This window comes from Oncorhynchus mykiss, chromosome 10 (genome assembly GCF_013265735.2).
Source record: "Oncorhynchus mykiss isolate Arlee chromosome 10, USDA_OmykA_1.1, whole genome shotgun sequence".
In the NCBI taxonomy this organism is placed as follows: Eukaryota; Metazoa; Chordata; class Actinopteri; order Salmoniformes; family Salmonidae; genus Oncorhynchus; species Oncorhynchus mykiss.
The window spans coordinates 54,420,071-54,444,645 of NC_048574.1; the positions used below are offsets into that span (position 1 = coordinate 54,420,071).

Genomic DNA, 24,575 nt, shown 5'->3' on the forward strand with positions numbered 1-24,575 from the left:
CGTTATAGTGCAATCAATGTATTGTTTAGTGTTGTGTTGCGGCTTTGCTGGCATGCATCTAAAAAAAGTGGGGAGTTTTCCCCACCAAGATTTACATGCTAAAATTGCCACTGCATAGATAGAACTGATTTTTTACACTGTGTTGTAGCAATCAAGCAAACAACTTTGCAGGGGTAATGTTATAGAAATAGCTGTATGTTCATGGGACTTCTAAGATAAGTGCTGTCAAGATACTAAATCATTTATCTTCACAGTGCTGCCAAGAAACAAGCTTACTGCCTTGAATTGTCTAACTACTTCTGAAGTGACTGGTTCTTCTCATTTTCTTCTCACACCCTAATACAAAGACTTGTTGGAGGATTTGTGTCAATACATTTGAATATTAAAACATTCAGAGTAAAAATGAAACTACAAAAGTACACTGAACAAAAATATAAACGCAACATGTAAAGTGTTGGTCCCATGTTTCATGAAATGAAATGAAATGAAAGATTCCAGAAATGTTCAATACGTACAAAAATCAAAAATGTTGTGCACTAATTTGTTTACATCCCCGTTAGTGAGCATTTTATCCTTTGTCAAGATAATCCAACCACTTCACAGGTGTGGCATATCAAAAAACTGATTAAACAGCATGATCATTACACATGAACCTTGTACACATGCCACAGACGTCTCAAGTTGAGGGATCGTGCAATTGGCTTGCTGACTGCAGGAATGTCCACCAGAGCTTTTGCCAGATAATTGAATGTTCACTTCTCTACCATAAGCAGCCTACAACGTCGTTTTAGGGAATTTGGCAGCACGTCCAACCAGTCTTACAACAGCAGACCGAGTAACCACGCCTGCCGAGGACCTCCACGTCCGGCTTCTTCACCTGCGGGATTGTCAGTGGGGGACGGGGGGTGCTGAGGAGTATTTCTGGTTGTAATAAAGGCTTTTTGTAGGGCAAAACTCATTCTGATTGGCTGGGCATATGCCCTCCCAGGCCCACCCATGGCTGCGCCCCTGCCCAGTCATGTGAAATCCATAGATTAGGGCCTAATGAATTAATTTAAATTGACACATTTCCTTATATGAGCTGTGACTGAAAAATCTTTGAAATTGTTGCATGTTGTGTTTATATTTTTGTTCACAATAGATTTAAATGGTTGGGGTGTCATGTGGCTCTCTTCACAACAACAAAAATGTTTGGCAATGAGATGAGTGAGATTCATTTTTAGTTGTTTTTCTCATACTTAACATTTTAACTTTCTCTTTTCAACTTCCTGTGTAAAGTCTCCCACCAGTCGTCTCCCAATAGCTCAGTCTGTGATTATGTAACCATCTCTTTGGTTACTAGTCCCTGGATGGACTTGTGGAGATGCTTTGTGACGGATGTCTGAGCAATAACCTGACATGTTAGCAAAACAAACACTGGCTGCAGTGGAGTGTAACTTTAGAAAAGTACTTTCTCTACTTACCTAACTCCACATTCCACTCCATTTATATACATGTATCTAATATATTACTACGTGTTTTATTGGTATTTCAGCAATTGTTTGTTTCTCAATGAATTCAGCATACCACACATTTTGAATAGGTAAACCAACAATTTCCAAAGTGTAAAAAACATTTGACAAATCCTACATATCTTACATGTTAATGAAATAAAACATCAGAGGCACGGTGTACTCAACAACCTTTTATTGGAAGAGTACAATATCTATCTTCAGTGCTGCAACAAATGAACAACACGATCAAGTGATAAAAGTGACAATATCTTCAACACATTCACAAGTGTGGCACATTTCGTATGCCTTTCATGGAAGTGCCAAACCAATCGCAGAAACTTCAACCTGTATTCAATGACGTGGTCTAGAATATAGTGTGTGCCTATGTTTTGCAAACTGACAATGGTATGAACAAAAACGTTGTTAATGTTCTATATTTCAGCAATGAAATCTGACATTTGATTGATTATTTTAAGAAATGTAAGACATTTGTACATTTCCTTAATTTTCATAGTAACAGAAAGTGAACATGAATATTGGTTGTTTTCATCAGTATGTGCACTTGGTACTTACTATCTAACCTGCTACACATGCTATCGCACATATTACACAAACCATCAAGGAACCCTAGCAGTACATTTGAAATCCGCTTTACTGTATTTATATTTTAGATGTTACCGCGTACATCACATAACAATACTCAATCCATGTTTCTATTTCATTTTCATATTATGTGGAAAATAAAACAAGTTATAGGTTCAACACATCTAACTTTCATTTCCCTTCCATCTGTCATTTTCTCACTCATCACCTTGCAAACCTCATACTTTTATGCACATGCAAATAAATAATAGGCCTATCATGTATCCATTTATCAAAATTCACAAAACATGTTTAGAATTGAAACCTTTCAGGTACAGAACATTCAATGGAACATGCAGTACATACTATAGATGTGTGTGAATGCACTTCACTGATCAGAATTATAGTGGAGAACGAGAAACCACTTCTTTGCCCCCTGTGGCCACAGGACAAAATGCACAAATGCACAAATCCATGCTCAAACCAAAATACTGTACATGCACACACATATAGAAAAACAAACTCAATTTTAAACCAAATACCATTAACATCAGTACTTTTTTTCCCCCATAAATGAAAACCTTTAAAGCTAGACTCCATAATGGTGAAACAAAGTTACTAAAAACAACTAACACTGTTTTTTTCCCCTCTGACATCATTGCACGCATGATAGAACAGCAGAATTAATACTACAAATATTTTTTTTCAGGCTGTGAAACGCTCCTCACCTCAAAACAAAAACAATAACAATGGTGATGGGGCAAACAGTGGCGCTGTTTCCCTGCAGAATCCATCTTCAAACGTGTAATTCACCTTAGCATGCTGCTGTAGACCGTTATCACTATCTGGGTCAGTATTTCCTCATTGATTCCAAACATTTGCCTTAAAAAATTAACACTACCTTGATCAAATTGTTAATTATAATATGCTGGCCCTATTGTTTACATCTGTACATCCAATTCTATTTTCTACGTTTGTTCTTACAAGTGCACTGTTTCTATGTTTGAATTCTAGCTGAGGAGATTACCTTCTCATAGCTGTGCGTGGCAAGGTAGCGTAGAGGGTCTGACTCGGGTGGCCCGGGCCTCGACCCATATGTCCAGCGCTAGCACTCTCCGCTGACCACAGAGGCTGGGCCTGTCTGAAGGGAGGCCCATAGACAGGGGCAGAGGTCATGCTCATAGACCTAGTATGCATGGATGGGGGTGGAGCATGATAGTAACCATCACTGACACTGGGGGCGTCCAATGACACCTTGCGCTTCCATTCGTCCGGAGGTTCTGGCAGAGATCGTCGGTTGGCGGCGGAGTTGACGTTAGTGGCGATGGACTGAGGGAAGTTCTGGAATCGGAAGGCATCGTCCACCAGGCCCAGAGGGCTCCGGGAGGCAGCCTCCCAAGGGCTGGGGGGCTTGAGGGCAGCTTTTTCCTGCCAGGAGGTCTGTCTCCCGAGAGATGGATGGAACACAGGGGTGGTCACAGGGGACATAGATGACTGCGAGGGCATGTAGGACATGGAGCACATCCGTCTGGGTAGGGACAGAGAGTAGCTTCTGCCAAGTCCCTGGAAGAAAAGGACATTGTACTAGATTGATGTGATTCTGGTAATATTAAGCATACTGTACACACTGGGGCTCAGGGTCAAAATATAAAATACCAAATGTACTGTAATGCACATGTATTTATGAGGCATTACATACATGTGTTCATGACATTGTAATCCTCTGTTCCCAACAAATAATTTGGGGTAGAATACACAGAATACACAGAAAAACAGTAGTTCTCCACAACCTGGTTTGGCCTGGATTGAGCCGAGAAGGGGAGAAGATTCTCATCCTGGAGTAAGGTGATTCATTTTGCGGTCCAATAAAACACACACAGAAACACACACAGTGTCAGAGAGCATTGCCTCCCGTGAAAGGGCAGGCTATCCCCTTTCAAACTCTTCAAAATGGACACAGGCCAATTCTACTCAACTGTGTGTTCATCACTGTCCATTACATTTCCCCATGATTATTGCTATTTTTTCACAACATAGAAGTCATATCACTCTCTCATACAGTGTCATTGTTGCCTGGAGATTAACACCTATAAATAATCACAGTAGTGAACGGCCCTCAAACCTAATGATGCAACATTACTGCACATTTTGTTCAGTGTTCATGTTCCAAACATATCTGGGTGACGTAATGGGGTCATTTCTCCCTAAAATACATGAGTCCCCATGGCCAATTAAGACCAACGGATGGGAAAAGAGTTAGTTTTCAGCACTTATCGGGTCTCTGCTTAGCAGAGCTAACTTTTCGAAAGGGATAGCAGGTTTTAAAGATGGTGAGTCTGAGCTATATTTGGAAACAGATGAGCTCTTTGCTCATAGCAGGTCTCCATGCAAACATTGCGTTTCAACAAAGACCTGTTTAGAGGACGTAACACATTGCCTTGTGGTTTATTGAAAACTTAAACCTACCAAAGCGTCTGATACAGGTGGAAAGGACTCAAATATAGTTTCATTTGCTGTAAAGTAGAAGATGTGATCTAACCTGCATGATGCACGGTGAGGCAATCATTGTTGTATCATTACTGTTTTTAACCAGATATTGCTTAAGGTACTAAAAATTGGCAACATTAATGAATACATGAGCAACATTAAAATAGAAGAGGTATTACAAATGAATAAAGAGTGTGGTACAATAATTAAAGCGTGATGCATTCATAAAAGAAAACGTTGCAAGAGTCCATGCAGTAGTAATGAAATATGAAAACTTACACAGGGAAAGTTAAAGGGAGATATTTAATAGCAAGATTGTGCCGAGTACAAGAAGTGCAATATACAATGGAACACATAAAAGAGGAAAAATAAATGTAACAAAGGACAGGAAAGGTAAAGTCAGCAATCTGGTTGGAAATTAAAGAAGGATTATTTGTAATTTAAATATATATATATCAATTGCGTTTAACCTGAAAATAAATCATGTTTGATGAACAACTAAGTAACTGGCCATAATAGACAATAAAATACAAAATTCCACATTGTCAACAACACAAAGATGTAGAGGGGACTTTAAAAACACAATTAGCAAAAGCTTTGAGCTGTATCACACTATTAAATATAGTTTGGAATGAGACTGAAGGGATTTTAAGAGGTCTGCATCCAAATATAGTGCCTATTATTATTATTCTATTATTATATCTCTTCCAATCATCGTCATCATAAAAGTATGAACAAACCCCCCTGTTTTTATGTTATGCACTCTCATTGCTATCATATTGCATACATTGCAAACATGATTTTGACTAGCATCCAACCTACCTACACTGTTTTACATTTCCTATGGGTATGAACATTACTGTTCCAATAATGGTAATGTTGCATGTGGTCATGAGACCACTGGTGAATACAGGCTACCCTAAACATAAATTAATTTACAAAAAAAAAGGCGAGGCAAGGCACCATAGACAAACTAGAAATGTTTCCTCTTTTCAGCTGCACACACAACTGATCTTATTTTCCTGAAATTACTCAACACGATGTATCCCTAGTGGGACCAAAGCTTCAGCCAAGGAGGGGACTTTTTTGTTGAATTCTGCCTCTTATGCCTAATGTGTATATCACTTTCCCCTGCTAGTATCTGTATCCTCATGAATGACCTAGCCCTGCAGAAAACAATATAACAGCTACCTAACGGATTGACGTGCTAAACTGTGTATCAATAGCTAGCAAAATTAGCTAACTAGCTTCATTGGCAAACATTACCTTCATTGGTATTAGCAGAAGCTAACATTAGCTTCATTCACGTCTTCATTAACAACACCTACAATAGTCTCTCATTCTCAATAGTTTTTCAATCAGCTGAGAAACACTCACGTACAGCTACAATAGCCTCTAATTTCATTGTTTTACAAGCTATAAGGCAAACAGACAGCATTATCAAGTTGAAGTGGGGCGTTAACTCAAGCAAAGGAGGTAGATCGAGGAGGGGTGGCCAATTAATGATAACAACCATATGAAGTGATATCTATTGAAATATTCTGTCTGTATAAAATCACTGGTATAAGCCAGATAGTTGGTCTGGGAAATGACTTCAGTGAGACAGAGGCATTTGTTTTCTTATGTTAATTCCCTATAAATGTAAATGTTCTGCTATTTCTTTCAACATTTTGGTAAAGCATTGTTTTCCCTTGTTGACCTGTCATGCATATTGCACATTCTTTAAAGATTGAATTCATTGTTTAGTGTTGTTGTTCTAAGTTGTAATTTAATATGTTTTGTGCTAGGTTTCCATACAATGTACAGCAGAAAGTAAGAAGATATAGGGTGACATTTTGACACTGCAACAATGCAAAGATATTACCAAAAACAAGTCAATTAAAAAAAAATACTTGGCAGGACACGTCTAATTATATATATATTTTTTTAAATAAATGGTTCTTTAGAAAAGGTAAGAAATAGTGTATAATCTCTGCATTTATTGCAACATCAAAATGGGGCAGTGGGTTGGAACTAGTGTTGGAGTACGACATGCCTCCACTGTTTGGTTGCTACCGCTTGTTTTTTGGCAGAAAATGTAGGCCGAGGAGCCATTTGAATGGTACCTCTAGAGAGGACATCAGCATCAAAGGGTATAGAAGACAAAGATGCTGAGTTGACACTGAGAGATAGCTGACAGGGAGTGCTTGTGGGTATAGGGCAGTGGGTGCTTGGAGCTTGGGGAGCTTTGTTGGCGCTATCATGCACAGCAGGTGAAGCATTATGCTTCCAATCCAGTTGCTTGCTAACTGGGAGTGGTTCACTTGACTGTGTAGGTTGACAGTCAAAAGGGTATGGGACACTCACCGATCTAGTAGACTTAGCAGGAGCTATGGGCTTGCTTTGTTGTTTTGCTGGGGGAAGGTCATGGCCAGGGTAAGAGTAATGAGAAATGGTAAAGGCAGGTCTAGGGCTGACAACAGGGGCAGGTTTAGGGCTCAACGTTGGATTTGACTCAGGGGTTGGGATGGGGGCCGTTTTGAGGCTAGGGCTAAGGCCTTCAGCCTCAGTGCCTACGTTATATCTAAAGAGTGATGAGTCCAGCTGATAGGGCTGATGTTTCATGACATCTAGGGCATCCAGGTGCTTGGAGGGTTGTGGTTTGGTTTTCACAGTGGTCTTTGGTTTGATTTTTGGACTTGTTGAATAGGGCTGTTTAGCTGCTGCAGGGGGGTAGAAAGGAGCATGAAGGGGATTGTATGACAAAGGAGGTGGGGCTCGGATGTTGGAAGAGTATCTCCAAGCACCTGGAAGGGAGGCGGTGGGGGAAGGACACTTTGCTTTGTTGGCCTGAACTGTTTCGGCATCCACCACAAACTTCTCCATACGGGTCTGCCTCTTGGCAAAGAGTTCGGCACCTCTTCCCCTCAGAGTTGGACCATTTATGGCTGGACTAACATGGCCCTCAGAGATGTGACCCATTGAAGAAGTAGGTGGTGCCTTGGCTGCGTGGCTGTAAGAGCTCCCTCGTTGGGGTGGGCAAGATGCCACCGAAGGATTTGGGGACTTATTCTTTGAGACTGTGGGTTGGCGAGGTGCCGTGTGAGTTGAGTTCGGGGCCTGAATACTCACTGGGGACCGCGGTGGCTGTGGACTCCAGCTATTCATGGTTGGATGAAGTTGAGAGGGTGATGTTGAGTTGACTGGTGCCCCGGTGTTCATGGGTGGCTGTGGTCGTGACTGAGTTTGGGGTGGTTCCCGGGGGTTCGCCGTTTGCTGAGGCGAAAGCCAGTCTTGTTGTTTGAAGTATTGCTGAGGAGGAGACCCCACTGGATTTGGGAAAGATGCCGGGATTGGACTCCTTGCCAGGTGAAGTAGCACATTCGAGGGACTCTCCTTCAACCATGGTGGACAGACTGGGTTAATGCTAGGCTTTGGGGCAACAGGTGGGGGATTCTTGTGCTTGACTGTTCGGGGTTGCATAAAGTTGCATGCCTCAGCACCAAGACTAAAGTAGTCTTCCTCTTCGCCTGACTCAATATATGATCTTCTTTCCCCTCTGTTTTGAATATAGGCGTTGGAGGGTTGATCAGAGGCCGCTCTATTAGCACCTCTTCTTTTTGAGTCTGGTAGGATGCCCGTCTTTATCGCTGGTACAGATATGCGTTCGTCACGCGAAGCTATGAAGTCCCCAGTTGGGGACCAGACCTGTGGAACTGTGTGTATAGGGACTGATACCTTGAATTTGAGTTCATGATGCTTCACTGGGCTAGTGACACCACTAAGAGGAGAAAATGGGACAGGCACTCTGTTTTGGGATCCCAAGAAAGGCTTAGCTGTTCTGTTGGGCACAAGAGGCTTTGGTATGGCACTAGCTAGGAGGTTGGGCATACTGTTCATCATGTGAGCATATTGTTGCATCTCCTGTTGGTTTTCTTTGTACTGCAGATGTTGATTGCCATGACCATCCATGTAGATCTGATCAGCATGCCTTTCACTGTATTGAATTTGATTGGATTGCACATAAGTTTCATCTGTTTTGTAAGACTTGTACATTTCTGTGTCTTCAAGCTCTACGATACCTTTGACGGGTAAGCCTTTGCGCCTCATTTCCTCGTGCTCTAAGGCAATCTCATCCATCCTCTGGCGGCGCTGCACAAACATTGCCACGCCCTTGCCTTTTGTCTCTGGCAGTTGCTCCATCTCTTCCAGGTGGTGAAATATGTTGGCTATTCCAAGGTTCTCCCAGTTTAAATTGACGTCTCGGTCTCGTACATTCACTGGGTAGTCTTCATCAAGTTCTGAATAATCATTCGTGGCCAAAGTAAACCTGACCGTTTTGCCGTATTCACTTTCTTCGTCTTTGCCGCTTTGGTCGTCAAACTGGTGCTGACCTGTCCCGTAGCTGACAAGTGTATACTTCTTAACCCTTTGCCGACGCTTCTTGAACATTAACACCCCTCTGTTTCTGGGATTTGGTGCATCGGTCAACAGCAAAGCAATGCGTTTACATTTAGACTTGGCTTCCTTCACCTGCCTGTCTGACTGGCTCTCACTCTGTCTGGGCCCTGTGAGGGAGAGATGAGGAGAGAGGAGAGATAAAAATAAAATTATAATTGTTTGCTACCTCAGAATGATGCATATGTAATGTGAGGAGGTATCACATAAAAGTAGCCCACATACAGTACATTACAAGAGAACTGTCTACCCATTTCAAATTATCTGTGTCTTGAGAATGTCATCAACCGATTCATTTTAGGGTGTAGCTTTCTCAATTGCTATTTAAGTTAAAGTGCATTCGGAAAGTATTCAGAGCCATTCACCTTTTCCACATTTTGTTACGTAACAGCCTTATTCTAAAAGGCAATACATCATTTTTATCTCCTCATCAATTTACACACAGTACCCCATAATGACAAAGCAAAAACAGGTTTTTAGATTTTTTCGCAAATGTATAAAAAAACTCCCTGAAATATCACATTTACATAAGTATTCAGACCCTTTACGCAACACTTTGTTGAAGCATCTTTGGCAGCCTTGAGTCTTCTTGGCTATGATACTACAAGCTTGGCATACCTGTATTTGGAGAGTTTCTCAATTTGTTCTCTGCAGATTCTCTCAAGCTCTTTCAGGCGGGCGGCGGAAACGTCACATCTTGGCACATCTTTTATCAGGTCTCTCCAGAGATGTTTGATTCAAGTCCGTGCTATGGCTGGGCCACACAAGAACATTCAGAAACTTGCCCCGAAGCCACTCCTGCGTTGTTTTGGTTGTGTGCTTAGGGTCATTGTCCTGTTGGAAGGTGAACCTTCGCCCCAGTCTGAGGCCTTGAGCACCCTGGAGTTTTCATCAAGGATCGCTCTGTACTTTGCTCTGTTCATCTTTCCTTCAATCCTCACCAGTCTCCCAGTCCCTGCCGCTGAAAAACATCCCCACAGCATGATGCTGCCACCACCATTCTTCACCGTAGGGATGGTATTGGCCAGGTGATGAGCGGTGCCTGGTTTTCTCCAGATGTGACGCTTGGCCAAGAGTTCAATCTTGAATCTTGTTTCTCATGGCCTGAGAGTCCTTTAGGTGCCAAACTTCAAGCAGGCTATCATGTGCCTTGCTTTTGAAAGGCCTTGATTGGTGATGTGCTGCAGAGATGGTGGACCTTCAGGAAGGTTCTCCCATCTCCACAGAGGAGCTCTGTCAGAGTGACCATTGGGTTCTTAGTCACCTGCCTGACCAAGGCCCTTCTCAGTTTGGCTGGGCGGCCAGCTCTAGGAAGAGTCTTGGTGGTTACAAACTTCTTCCACTTAAGAATGATGGAGGTCACTGTTTTCTTGGGGACCTTCAATGCTGCAGACATCTTTTGATACCCTTCCCCCGATCCAATCCTCCAACACAATCCTGTCTCGGAGCTCTATAGACAGTTCCTTCGAACTCATGGCTTGGTTTTTGCTCTGACATGCACTGTCAAATGTGGGACCTTACATAGACAGGTGTGTGCCTTTCCAAATTATGTCCAATCAATTTGATTTACCACGTGGTCTCCAATCAAGTTGTAGAAACATCTCAAGGATGATCAATGGAAACAGCAAACGGTCTGAATACTTATGTAAATAAGTTATTTCTGTTTTTTTTGTTATACATATACATTTGCAAAACTTATGGGGTATTGTGTGAAGATTGATGAGGAAAAATGTGAATTTAATCAATTTTAGAATAAGGCTGTAAATTAACAAAGTGAAGGGGTCTGAATACTTTCCGAATGCATTGTACATGGTGATAGCTGTAGAATATAATGGATATGGAATAGAAATATCTGATTAATACTATACAATGTCAAATGGTTAATATTTTGACATTGTTCAACTTAGTTGCTTGTGACTTATTGATCTCAGCACCTATGGTAAATCTAGCCTTTCTTAGTCTGGAATATAATCTAATATAATCACATCTAATCCTTTGCCCTTCTGCAAAACAGTTAGTGTTTATGAATGTACAGTGCTAATATCATGACATGATTCATGAGGAAAATAATTTATCACGTACAGTACCTTAGTTTACTACATTATAAATAGAAGTCTTGGAGGCAGACAATTTTGGAAACAACAAGCTCTATTATTTCATAATGTATTACAAATCATTCAAACATTAATGGCCAATATTTTAGAGTAACCTTTCTCTTCATAACATTTAGACACCTCCAAAATAAAAGGAACAAATAGAGAGCTAGAGATTTGAAATGTAATTCCAGACCTTCTATTTACTATCTTGTCACGATGACTCCTGACAAATGTATTTCCTATCATATTGTATTATAGCAAACACTTCACTTTACTTGAAGCTTCCACCCTAAGGTCTACGGAACACTGTCATCTATTGACGTGATGGATGTCATATAAACTGACTGCACAGTTTTAGCTAAACCCATTATAGTTACCTAGCCAATTACCTGTAGCTTATATAAAGACCCTGTGCAGTCGAATTATACTTTTAAATAGTTATATTATAAGTTACAAACGAATACAAATAATAGAAATATGATACTTTTTAAGATTTTAGTCAGTTGACATTTTGAATTTATTTTTATTTTATCCTAGAGCTATAAAGTTTTTATAGTGCTCACTAGAGGATGATAATATATGTATTTTTGCTGATGATACATCCAATTTGCATACTAGGATTTGTAACATTAGACAACAGACACAACCTGTCAATATTACAACTTTCCTCTTTACGTTAAAATAATACGTTAACTACTATACTCCGACATTGTTGCCAAATTAACACTTTAAATCTTAAAAGGGATGTTCAGCATTATACTATACAGAAGCAACAAATCTATGGAAGTAATGCAGTGCCTTTTTAAATGTTCATGGCCAAATCAACTTAAATCAACTAAGTTATTTTGTTTAAAGTTACTTGAAGGTGATCCAGCTTTTTTAAACAGGCACCACATGCCACCATCACTCCCATTGTTTTTAGCTAGTGGTGGCTAAATTTAGCTGAAGTTGAAAGAAAACCATCTAAAATGACATTTTAAAATACTCAACTTCTCCTTAAACACTTGAAATAAGTTATTGCGAAATGTCTTGAAGCACCAGTTTATGTTCGGTCAACCTGATTCATCCATGTTTTTCTGTTATTGTCCATCTGCCAGTGTTGTAGACTGAATGAACGCAAATGATTCATTGCATTTGATATAGTTGAGACTTTAAAAAATAATAACAATGTATAAACACATAATGACACTTCGTGTTAATTGAAATAATATTTATCAAAACATCTGTGGCCCCATTGAAAACGTCGCATTTAATGGAAAAAAAACTAAATCGACTACTTAATAAATATATTGTTTGCATGGTGTTTGCAACAACGTTTTTTGCCATGTGCATAGAGCAAGCAGACAGCAAATCCAAAGAGGGTAAACATTCAGCAACGTTGGACTGCTACTTTTAATGTGCTTTCAGTATCACCTGGACCTGCCGACTCTGCAACTGTGTCCTTTTATTTTTAGGTCCACATTGCAAGATGCAATAAAAACACTAGTGTCATTTCAGAGCTAACTTAGGGGGGGGGGGGGGGGGGGGGGGGGGGTCTATGAGGCAAGAAAATTGAGGAGCTAACTTTCCATTACACAGTCAAAGCTAACGGTTTGAAAGGGCTCGGGTGTCAAGCCAGGATGACACATGTTGGTGTCTGTCAAATTAACATCTGCCAGCCTCATCAGAGGCATGGTCGTATTTTATTCTTATCCACTCAGACTATTAAATGCACAGGAGAGTCAGCCTATATGCCCAGTTCAAATAAAACACACATCCCAGCAGTCATGCCCTTTAGTCCAAATTCAAACATTGCATCATTATCTATTTTGCTTTATAAACGTCACTGGACTTTGTAGCAGCAATAACAGCAGTTAATTTACATTACAAAGAACAGGATTTTAGTGACAACAAGCCAGTTACATTTTGACATGCCTTTTCTTTTCAAATTATTGCATTAAAATAACATTTCTAACATTGTTTTATTTCATTATAAGCCGAATGCGACACAGAGAAAGTTACCACATAGTTTTGAGTTGCACAGACTTACATTGGTACACGATCTACAGTAAATGAATGAGGGGATGGGGGGAGGAGGAGGGTGGCTACTTACGTGCGTGCCTCACCCTGTGTCTGCTGGGACTGGGGAGATCTCTCTCAGACGCAGAGTTCCACTGCTCTGCCTGCTCAGCACCCTGCGCTGAAATTCCAAAGGATAGATGAGCAGGAGGTGCTTCGCTGTGCCCTCCTTCCTCCAGAGACTCAACACTCCCATTCCCCCTGGCCCCGGTCCCAGAGCCCAGCCTCCTACCGTCCCCCCTGGGTTGCCCATGGGTCAGTGTTAGGGTCATCTCACTCCGGCCAACGGAGGAAGAGGAGGTGGACCGTTGCCTTGAAATTTGACACAAGTTGGGGTTCGGGGTGGGGGCTTGTGGGGACTTTGGGGGAGTCGGTGAAGGGGTGCTTGGGTAGGATTCGGCATCGGAGCTCACAGATTCCCCAGGGTAGACACTACATGGCCCCTGTGATAAGGTGTCTATCTCCTGGCTTCTGCTGGGGCTCAGTCCCCTTACCAGGCTACGTTCTTCCGGGCTGTAGTTCGATGGTGGTCTCTGATGTTCCACCATGGCTTTCTTGGTGTATGGTTCAGGGGACTCCACAGAATGGGGGGACTCGGCCTGTCTAATGTGGGTGTGCTGCGGATCTATGGGGAGCTCTGTATCACTCTTCCTTTCTTCATAGAAGGATCCATCCCGGGACTCTGAGATGTAAAGGTCGTCAGAGGAGTGGCCGTACTCAGAGACTGACCAAGAGTCCATGACAGTGCTCTCCTGGTCCTCTGTTTCTGGCTCCATGTCTAGTATGTTACAGACACAGACAGGGTCCTGGATGTGACAAGTGCAACATTTAGAACAAGACAAGAGACAAGAGAGCATGATAAATAAGAAGACCTTCCACTAAGAAATTGATCACGTATACAGTATTAAGTATTCATTATCAATGTCAACAATATCTCCTTGCAGCTGTAAACACAAAGCAGCAAAGCAATGTGATACGATTTGAACACGCACACAGACACATGCACACATGCGCATGCATCATGAGCATGCATGCATGTACATGCAAACACGCACATAACACACACACACCACCATCATTGCCAATTCTGATGAGAGAAAACTGCCTGTATTTCTTTAACTATCTCAAGCAGTCAAGTTAATATTTGATGTTTCAATTAAATTAGCTGATGACACCAAATAAGAGCAACTACAGTTCTAACTTGTGCAGCTGGTTTAGCCACATGTTTCACAAGAAATTGAGATTGCAATTCAGCTACTGTGTGATCAATGCATTCTTTATTCCTAATAGGAGGCGCAGTGGCTTGCGTCAGCAATTTCTTCAGCACTGCCACCACTCTAAATGGAATGGTATGCAATATCACACTGGAAACAGCATTCACATCCAAGGCGCTTTTCCAAGCTATGATTTATACAAAGAGAGTTTTTTTCCACTCCTCCATACAAACATATCACTCGGCTGAGCGGATTTGGATTGCAGGCATTTCCATTTAAGAACTAAATCCTAGATGTGTTTGATAAAGTGTTGCCAAAAAGAAGTCTCAAAGTTAAATAGCAACAAAGCCACTGCTACTTAATTACAGTTAAGGGTAGCACTTTATATGATAGTACTGTTGCTAAGGAAGTTCTTTATTTTTTATGTTTTATTAAGGGAGCTCTTTCTTTCATATTTTGGCACAGTAAAATGGCACAGTAAAAGTGTAATATGTAAGAAATGCATGCGCAAATAACACTTTTAATTTTCCCATAACCAAAATCTCCAAAAAATTCCCTAACAGTTGTACTACAAACTACCCCAAAACAACCCCTACCCCAGACTACTTCAAACATCCCAAAAATACCAGACTACCCCAAACAGCTACTCCAAGCTGAGTTTTTGTTTTTGCATAGTTTTGTAGTAGTTTCTTGTAAGGGGTTGTTTGTAGTTATCTGTGGTAATATGGGGTAAATAGTAGGACCTGTGTTTCAGTAAATCTTGAGTGAAGTAATTCTTACAGGAGGGAGGGAATTTGATTTGATTGGTTAAGTGAACATGTGAATTGAGTTGTGAGTTGAGTTACCCTGTGAGGAGGCTAGGTAGAGCACACGATGCTATCAGTGGTGTAAAGTACTCAAGTAAAAATACTTTAAGTAATTTTTGGGGGGTATCTGTACTTTACTATTTATATTTTTGAAAACTTTTACTTTTACTTCACCACATTCCTATTGAAAATAATGTACTTTCTACTCTATACAAATCTCTGACACCCAATAATACTTGTTACATTTTGAATGCTTAGCAGGACAGGAAAATAATGTTACCGAAGGAGATGGCCGCCGATTTTACGATCCCGTAACCAATTGTGTTATTGTGTATGTTTTTTCGCATTATTTGTAACTTATTTTGTACATAATGTTATTGTCCACCATGTCTTATGACCGAAAAAAATAGCTTCTTGATATCAGGGCAGCGAAAAACCATTCTGGAGGAATTCTTCTTCTTCAACGAGTCGGACGGGAAGGATTTACTCCAGACACCCAACCCTTATCCCCGTCCATTTTCAGGAGGAAAAGACGGAGATACAGTTGAAGTCAGAAGTTTACATACACCTTAGCCAAATACATTTAAACTCAGTTTTTCACAATTCCTGACATTTAATCCTAGTATAGTCCCTGTCTTAGGTCAGTTAGGATCACCACTTTATTTTAAGAATGTGAAATGTCAGAATAACAGTAGAGAGAATGATTTATTTCAGATTTTATTTCTTTCATCACATTCCCAGTGGGTCAGAAGTTTATATACACTCAATTAGTATTTGGTAGCATTGGATTAAAATTGTTTAACATGGGTCAAACGTTTCAGGTAGCCTTCCACAAGCCTTCCACAATAAGGGTGAATTTTGGCCCAGTCCTCCTGACAGAGCTGGATTACTTGAGTCAGGTTTGTAGGCCTCCTTGCTCGCACATGCTTTTTCAGTTCTGCCCACATATTTTCTATAAGATTGAGGTCAGGGCTTTGTGATGGCCACTCCAATACCTTGACTTTGTTGTCCTTATGCCATGTTGCCACAACTTTGGAAGTACAGTGGGGCAAAAAAGTATTTAGTCAGCCACCAATTGTGCAAGTTCTCCCACTTAAATTTTATTTTCATCATAGGTACACTTCAACTATGACAGACAAAATGAGGAAAAAAAATCCAGAAAATCACATTGTAGGATTTTTAATGAATTTATTTGCAAATTATGGTGGAAAATAAGTATTTGGTCACCTACAAACAAGCAAGATTTCTGGCTCTCACAGACCTGTGACTTCTTCTTTAAGAGGCTCCTCTGTCCTCCACTCGTTACCTGTATTAATGGCACCTAGTTGAACTTGTTATCAGTATAAAAGACAGCTGTCCACAACCTCAAACAGTCACACTCCAAACTCCACTATGGCCAAGACCAAAGAGCTGTCAAAGGACACACACCAGAAACAAAATTGTAGACCTGCACCAGGCTGGGAAGACTGAATCTGCAATAGGTAAGCAGCTTGGTTTGAAGAAATCAACTGTGGGAGCAATTATTAGGAAATGGAAGACATACAAGACAACTGATAATCTCCCTCGATCTGGGGCTCCACGCAAGATCTCACCCCGTGGGGTCAAAATGATCACAAGAACGGTGAGCAAAAATCCCAGAATCACACGGGGGGACCTAGTGAATGACCTGCAGAGAGCTGGGACCAAAGTAACAAAGTCTACCATCAGTAACACACTACGCCGCCAGGGACTCAAATCCTGCAGTGCCAGACGTGTCCCCCTGCTTAAGCCAGTACATGTCCAGGCCCGTCTGAAGTTTGCTAGAGAGCAGAATGATCCAGAAGAAGATTGGGAGAATGTCATATGGTCAGATGAAACCAAAATATAACTTTTTGGTAAAAACTCAACTCGTCGTGTTTGGAGGATAAAGAATGCTGAGTTGCATCCAAAGAACACCATACCTACTGTGAAGCATGGGGTGGAAACATCATGCTTTGGGGCTGTTTTTCTGCAAAGGGACCAGGACGACTGATCCGTGTAAAGGAAAGAATGAATGGGGCTATATATTGTGAGATTTTGAGTGAAAACCTCCTTCCATCAGCAAGGGCATTGAAGATGAAACGTGGCTGGGTCTTTCAGCATGACAATGATCCCAAACACACCACCCGGGCAACGAAGGAGTGGCTTCGTAAGAAGCATTTTGAGGTCCTGGAGTGGCCTAGCCAGTCTCCAGATCTCAACCCCATAGAAAATCTTTGGAGGGAGTTGAAAGTCTGTGTTGCCCAGCAACAGCCCCAAAACATCACTGCTCTAGAGGAGATCTGCATGGAGGAATGGGCCAAAATACCAGCAACAGTGTGTGAAAACCTTGTGAAGACTTACAGAAAATGTTTGACCTCTGTCATTGCCAACAAAGGCTATATAACAAAGTATTGAGATAAACTTTTGTTATTGACCAAATACTTATTTTCCACCATAATTTGCAAATACATTCATTAAAAATCCTGCAATGTGATTTTCTGGAATTTTTTTTCTCATTTTGTCTGCCATAGTTGAATTGTACGTATGATGACAATTACAGGCCTCTCTCATCTTTTTATGTGGGAGAACTTGCACAATTGGTGGCTGACTAAATACTTTTTTTGCCCCACTGTATGCATGGGGTCATTGTCCATTTGGAAGTCCCACTTGCGACCAAGTTTTAACTTCTTGTCTTGAGATGTTGCTTCAATATATCCACATAATTTTCCTGCCTCATTATGCTATATATTTTGTGAAGTGTACCAGTCCCTCCTGCAGCAAAGCACCCCCACAACATGATGCTGCCACCCCCGTGCCTCACGGTTTGGATGGTGTTCTTCGGCTTGCAAGTCTCCCCATTTTTTCCTCCAAACATAATGATGGTCATTATGGCCAAACAATTCTATTTTTGTTTCATCAGACCAGAGGACATTTCTCCAAAAGTACGATCTTTGTTCCCATGTGCAGTTGCAAACCATAGTCTGGCTTTTCTTATGGCGGTTTTGGAGTACTGGCTTCTTCCTTGTGAGCGGCCTTTCAGGTTATGTCAATATAGGATTCATTTTACTGTAGATATAGATACTTTTGTACCTGTTTCCTCCAGCATCTTCACAAGGTCCTTTGCTGTTGTTCTGGGATTGATTTGCACTTTTCACACCAAAGTACGTTCATCTCTAGTAGACAGAGCGCGTCTCCAGTCTGAGTGGTATGATGGCTGCGGGGTCCCATGGTGTTTATACTTGCATACTTTATTGTTTTTACAGATGAACGTGGTACCTTCAGGCGTTTGGAAATTGCTTCCAAGGATGAACCAGACTTGTGGAGGTCTACAATTTTCTGAGGTCTTGGATGATTTATTTTGAAAGGCACTGAGTTTGAAGGTAGGCCTTGAAATAGATCCATAGGAACACCGTCAATTGACTCAAATTATGTCAATTAGCCTATCAGAAGATTCTAAAGCCATGACATCCTTTTCTGGAATTTTCCAAGCTGTTTAAAGGTACAGTCAACTTAGTGTATGTTAACTTTTGACCCACTGGAATTGTGATACAGTGAATTATAAGTGAAATAATCTGTTTGTAAACAATTGTTGGAAAAATTACTTGTGTCATCCACAAAGTAGATGTCCTAACCGACTTGCCAAAACAATAGTTTGTTATCAGGAAATTTGTGGAGTGGTTGAAAAACTAGTTTTAATGACACCAACCTCAGTGTATGTAAACTTCCGACTTCAACTGAATTGTGGAGGTCCGTGTGCCTTGTAAGGATCCGTAGCCGAGAGGGTAATCTACCTTTATTATCAGTCCTATTAGCCAATGTGCATAGACGAAATACGAGTACGTATATCCTACCAACGGGACATTAAAAACTGTAATAAAACTGTAATTAAAAACTGTAATGTTTCACTGAGTCGTGGCTGAACGACGACATGATGAACATACTGCTGGCGGGTATTAAGCTTTTCGGCAGGATAGAACAGCGGCCTCCGGTAAGATGAGAGGCGACGCCTATGCATATTTGTAAACAACAGCAGGTGCACGAAATCTAAGGAAGGCTCAAGGGTTTGCTCGGCTGAGGTAGAGTATCTCATGATAAGTTGTAGACCGCCCTATTTACCAGGAGTTTACATCTATATTTTTCTGTCTATATACTACCGCAGACCAATGCTGGCACTAAGACCGCACTCAATGAGCTGTATAAGCCATAAGCAAAAAGGAAAAAGCTCATCCAGAGGTGGCGCTCCTAGTGGCCGGGGACATTAATGCAGGGAAACTCAAATCAGTTTTACCTAAATTTCTATCAGCATGTTAAATGTGCAACCAGAAGAAAAAATCTCTAGACCACCTTTACTCCACACACAAAGACACATACAAAGCTCTCCCTCGCCCTCCATTTGGCTAATCTGACCATAATTATATCCTCCTGATTCCTGCTTACAAGCAAAAACTAAAGCAGGAAGCACCAGTGACTCAGTCAATAAGAAAGTGTTCAGATGAAGCAGATGCTAAGCTACAGGAATGTTTTGCTAGCACAGACTGGAATATGTCCTGGGATTCTTCCGATGGCATTGAGCAGTACACCACGTCAGTCACTGGCTTTGTCGATAAGTGCATCAATGACGTCATCCCCACAGTGACCGTACGTACATACCCCAACCAGAAGCCATGGATTACAGGCAACATCCTCACTGAGCTCAAGGCTTCTCAACAGTTTCTACCCCCAAGCCATAAGACTCCTGAACAGCTAATCAGACCCCTCTTTTACACTGCTGCTACTCTCTGTTTATAATCTATACATAGTCACTTTAACTCTACCTGCATGCACATATCACCTCAATCCTCGACTAACCACTGCCCCCGCACATTGACTCTGCACTGGTAACCCCTGTATATAGCCTCACTTGTTATTTTGCTGCTGCTGTTGAATTATTTGTTATTTTTATTTTCTATTTTTTCTTTATATATATTTTACTTAACACTTATTTTTTTAAACATTTTTCATTAACTTCTTAATGCATTGTTGGTTAAGGGCTTGTAAGTAAGCATTTCACTGTAAGGTTGTACCTGTTGCATTCGGAGCATGTGACAAATAACATTTGATTTGATTTGAAATGGTCCATCACATGCTTATCAAGAGAACATACCTGGTCATCCCTACTGCCTCTGATCTGGCAGACTCACTAAACATATATACTTTGTTTGGAAATGATGTCTGAGTGTTGGAGTGTGCCCCTGGCTATCCATACTTTTAGAACTATACTCAAGTAGTATTTTACTGGGCAAGTTTCACTTTCACCTGAGTCATTTTCTATTAAAGTATCTTCACTTTTACTCAAGTATGACAATTGGGTACTTTTTCCACCAGGTTGCTATAGATTCTGATGCAACTACACATTGTGTGAGCTCTCTTTCTAGAGCATGAAAGGCAGTTCTTATTCAGGATTTAAAGGGAAATTATGCTCCAAAGTCTAATTTAGTCAAATGTTTTCAGCACTTTAAAGTAGTCTAATGTCAAAATGAGTCCATGTCCAGTTATATGTCAAATAGCAAATATGTCATTTACCAGAATTACCATGTCATTTCCAAATGTGCTTATCTTTTCCATAAATTTTAGGTTGAGACATAATATGGATCTGCACGACATATGGCCAGAGACATGGACTCTTCTTGACAAAATACTTCTCTGGAGGTCTGAAAACATCTGCAAAACTTCTATCTTTTTAATTTTTTAATTTACTTAACTCATTGAGCCCACCTTGTGGAATGGTCCGCAATTGCCGTAGTGGTGCAACAATAGCTACACATTTTACCATGGTAAGGGACCTTTAAGCCTAAAGTTGATGGCATCAACCTTGATTTACAGTGAAACCATTGCGCCAACCGTGTAAGATATACTGCACTATCAGCATTAACTAGGACTAACATACAGTAGACTACATTTAAGGGTCTCCAATGCTAGTATGTCACCTCTTATCTCGGTTACCCAGAAGTCAAATTTGCGCTAGATTAGTCACCCCTCAGAGCTGGTACTTTGAGATAAAGCATATTTTCGTATTTCCTAAGAAGTGCTTACTCTTCACTGCCATACTTTGATATTTAAGTCCTCAAGCCGCGACGGTGCAGCCACCTCTTGGCCGCTGAGATGTCTGTGACATGAGCTAGTAGCATATTTCTAATATGATCTATGACAATGTTTCTCAGAAGTAGGTCAAGATACCCATCTTTCTTTTCCATGGAGTTGAGAGTTGTTTTGCAAGGGATCCATGTTCAAATAGGGATGAACAAGGGCACGTTCAGCAAGACGCAACTTTTTGGAACATTCAGATAGAAATATGCCATGTTGCAAAAACATGCGTCTCTGACATGTAGAATAAGAATCATTGTATTTCTATTTGCAACATTTGACAACATTTGGCTACTGAACAGGACCATGGAACTAATTAGGGGCACATGGCTACAGTCCAAGACCACAACAGTGAAAGAAAGAAGGCAGCTCAATGGATTACTAAGCACTTTTCATGCATACTGCTTTTGTGCTATGAAGATGACACAAAATGCTTGCAGGCACACTAATTATCCAATAATTCAAAATTATGGCATTATGGCATATAGCACATTAATTTACTTTCAACAATAAGGCCTACACATTAATTTACTTTCAACAATAAGGCCTAGACACAGTACACAGTGTCATTACTACAACAATGTCAAAACATATTTGAATAACATTAATTTCAGCTGTTGACCTGATGATAATTGTTTTCCTTTTTTTTATCAGTAATTTGTCCTCACATGGGTTGATAAAAAAAGTATGTTTTGTTGTCTGTGTATTGTTATTGTCTCATTGTTGTTTTGATTAGTTATGTTTCGCAACAGTAAATGGGGATCCGAATACACAAATAAATTATACTATTATTATGATATTATGATATTATACTGTAACACACCATGTTATACCTTGTAAAGCTACAGGTTTTTTATGACAATTTGTATCTATTATGTGTGATACGAATTTACTGACTGCTTTACATTTTTCATAACATTGTACATTTGCTCCCTCTAGCGGCCATCTAAAGTGACATAAATCATGCTTCCCTTTGTCAAATCAAACCAAATTTTATTTGTCACATACACATGGTTAGCAGATGTTAATGGTTAGCAGATGTTAATGCGAGTGTAGCGAAATGCTTGTGCTTCTAGTTACAACCACGCAGTAATATCTAACAAGTAATCTAACAATTTCACAACAACTACCTTATACACACAAGTGTAAAGGAATAAATAAGAATATATACATAAAAATATATATGGATGAGCGATGGCCGAACGGCATAGGCAAGATGCAGTAGATGGTTTGGAGTACAGTATATACATACGAGATAAGTAATGTAGGGTATGTAACATTATATAAAGTGGCATAGTTTAAAGGGACTAGTGATACAATTATTACATCCAATTATGAATTATTAAAGTGGCTATAGATAGAGTCAGTATGTTGGCAGCAGCCACTCAATGTTAGTGGTGGCTGTTTAACAGTCTGATGGCCTTGAGATAGAAGCTGTTTTTCAGTCTCTCGGTCCCAGCTTTGATGCACCTGTACTGACCTCACCTTCTGGATGATAGCCGGGTGAACAGGCAGTGGCTTGGGTGGTTGTTGTCCTTGATGATTTTTTTGGCCATGCTTAGATACATTCGGGAACATACACTACCGGTAAAAAGTTTTAGAAGACCTACTCATTCAAGGGATTTTCTTTACATTGTAGAATAATAGTGAAGACATAACAACTATGAAATAACACATATGGAATCATATAGTAACCAAAAAAGTGTTAAATAAATCAAAATATATTTTATATTTGAGATTTTTCAAATAGCCATCCATTGTCTTGATGACAGCTTTGCACACTCTTGGCATTCTCTCAACCAGCTTCATGAGGTAGTCATGTAACCTGTAATGCATTTCAATGAACAGGTGTGCCATGTTAAAAGTTCATTTGTGTAATTTCTTTCCTTCTTTATGCGTTTGAGCCAATCAGTTGTGTTGTGACAAGGTAGAGGGAGGTATACAGAAGATAGCCCTATTTGGTAAAAGACCAAGTCCATATTCTGGCGAGAACAGCTCAAATAAGCATTGAGAAACGACAGTCCATCATTATATTAAGAGATTATATCAATACGGAAAATTTCAAGAACCTTTAAAGTTTCTTCAAGTGCAGTCGCAAAAACCATCAAGAGCTATGAGGAAACTGGTTCTCATGAGGACCGCCAAAAGAATGGAACACCCAGAGTTACCTCTGCTGCAGAGGATAAGTTCATTAGAGTTACCAGCCTCGGAAATTGCAGCCCAAATAAATGCTTCACAGAGTTCAAGGAACAGACACATCTCAACAGCAACTGTGTGAATCAGGTCTTCATGGCTGAATTACTGAAAAAAATGTTTTACTAAAGGACACCAATAAGAAGGAGAGACCTGCTTGGGCCAAGAAACACGATCAATGAACATTAGACCGGTGAAAATGTGTTCTTTGGTCTAAAGTTCAAGTTGGAGATTTTTGGTTCCAACCACCGTGTCTCTTGTGAGACGCGGTGTGGGTGAATGGATGATCTCCGCATTTGTATTTCCCACCGTAAAGCATGGAGGAGGAGGTGTTATGGTGTGGGGGTGCTTTGCTGGTGACATGGTCTGTGATTTATTTAGAATTCAAGGCACACTTAATCAGCATGGCACCCACAGCATTCTGCAGTGATACGCCATGGTTTGGGCTTAGTGGGACAATCATTTGTTCTTCAACAGGACAATGACACAACACACCTCCAGGCTGTGTAAGGGCTATTTTACCAAGAAGGAGAGTGATGGAGTGCTGCATCAGATGACCTGGCCTCCACAATCCCCCAACCTCAACCAAATTGAGATGGTTTGGAATGAGTCAGACGACAGAGTGAAAGAAAAGCAGCCAGCAAGAGCTCAGCATATGTGGGAACTCCTTCAAGACTGTTGGAAAAGCATTCCAGGCGAAGCTAGTTGAGAGAATGCCAAGAGTGTGTAAAGATGTCCTCAAAGCAAAGGGTGGTTATTTAAAGAACACTTTTGTGGTTACTACATGATTCCATATGTGTTATTTCATAGTTTTGATGTCTTCACTATTATTCTACAATGTAGAAAATAGTAAAAACAAAGAAAAACCCTTGATTTAGTAGGTGTGTCCAAACTTTTAACTGGTACTGTACATGTCCGTGAGAGTCTCACCTGGTCATATTAATGTGTAGGCCAAACTCTTCGGACGCTACAGACAGAAATTGGCAGATCGGAAGCAAGTCCCCGTAACTATGTTCCAACATCTAGTGGAAAGCCTTCCCATGATTTTGGAGTTAGATCTTCAAAGTAGTGGCCTGAGGGCACACA

The 24,575-nt window shown here is 40.6% G+C and overlaps 1 protein-coding gene across 2 annotated transcripts; it reads right to left on the minus strand.

Annotated features, from left to right (window-relative positions):
- Positions 1–1,671: 1,671 nt before the first annotated feature.
- synpo2b (synaptopodin 2b) lies at positions 1,672–13,948 on the minus strand. 2 transcript variants are annotated; one of them, XM_021619079.2, is made up of 4 exons: positions 13,188–13,948; positions 6,909–9,109; positions 3,866–3,910; positions 1,672–3,638 (listed from the first exon to the last, which is right to left on the minus strand). In XM_021619079.2, exons 1-4 carry the CDS (start codon positions 13,927–13,929, stop codon positions 3,099–3,101), a joined length of 3,528 nt encoding a protein of 1,175 aa, XP_021474754.2. In that variant the 5' UTR covers positions 13,930–13,948; the 3' UTR covers positions 1,672–3,098. The 2 variants fall into 2 exon arrangements, with proteins under 2 accessions (XP_021474754.2, XP_021474755.2); XM_021619080.2 differs by lacking the exon at positions 3,866–3,910.
- Positions 13,949–24,575: the final 10,627 nt, after the last annotated feature.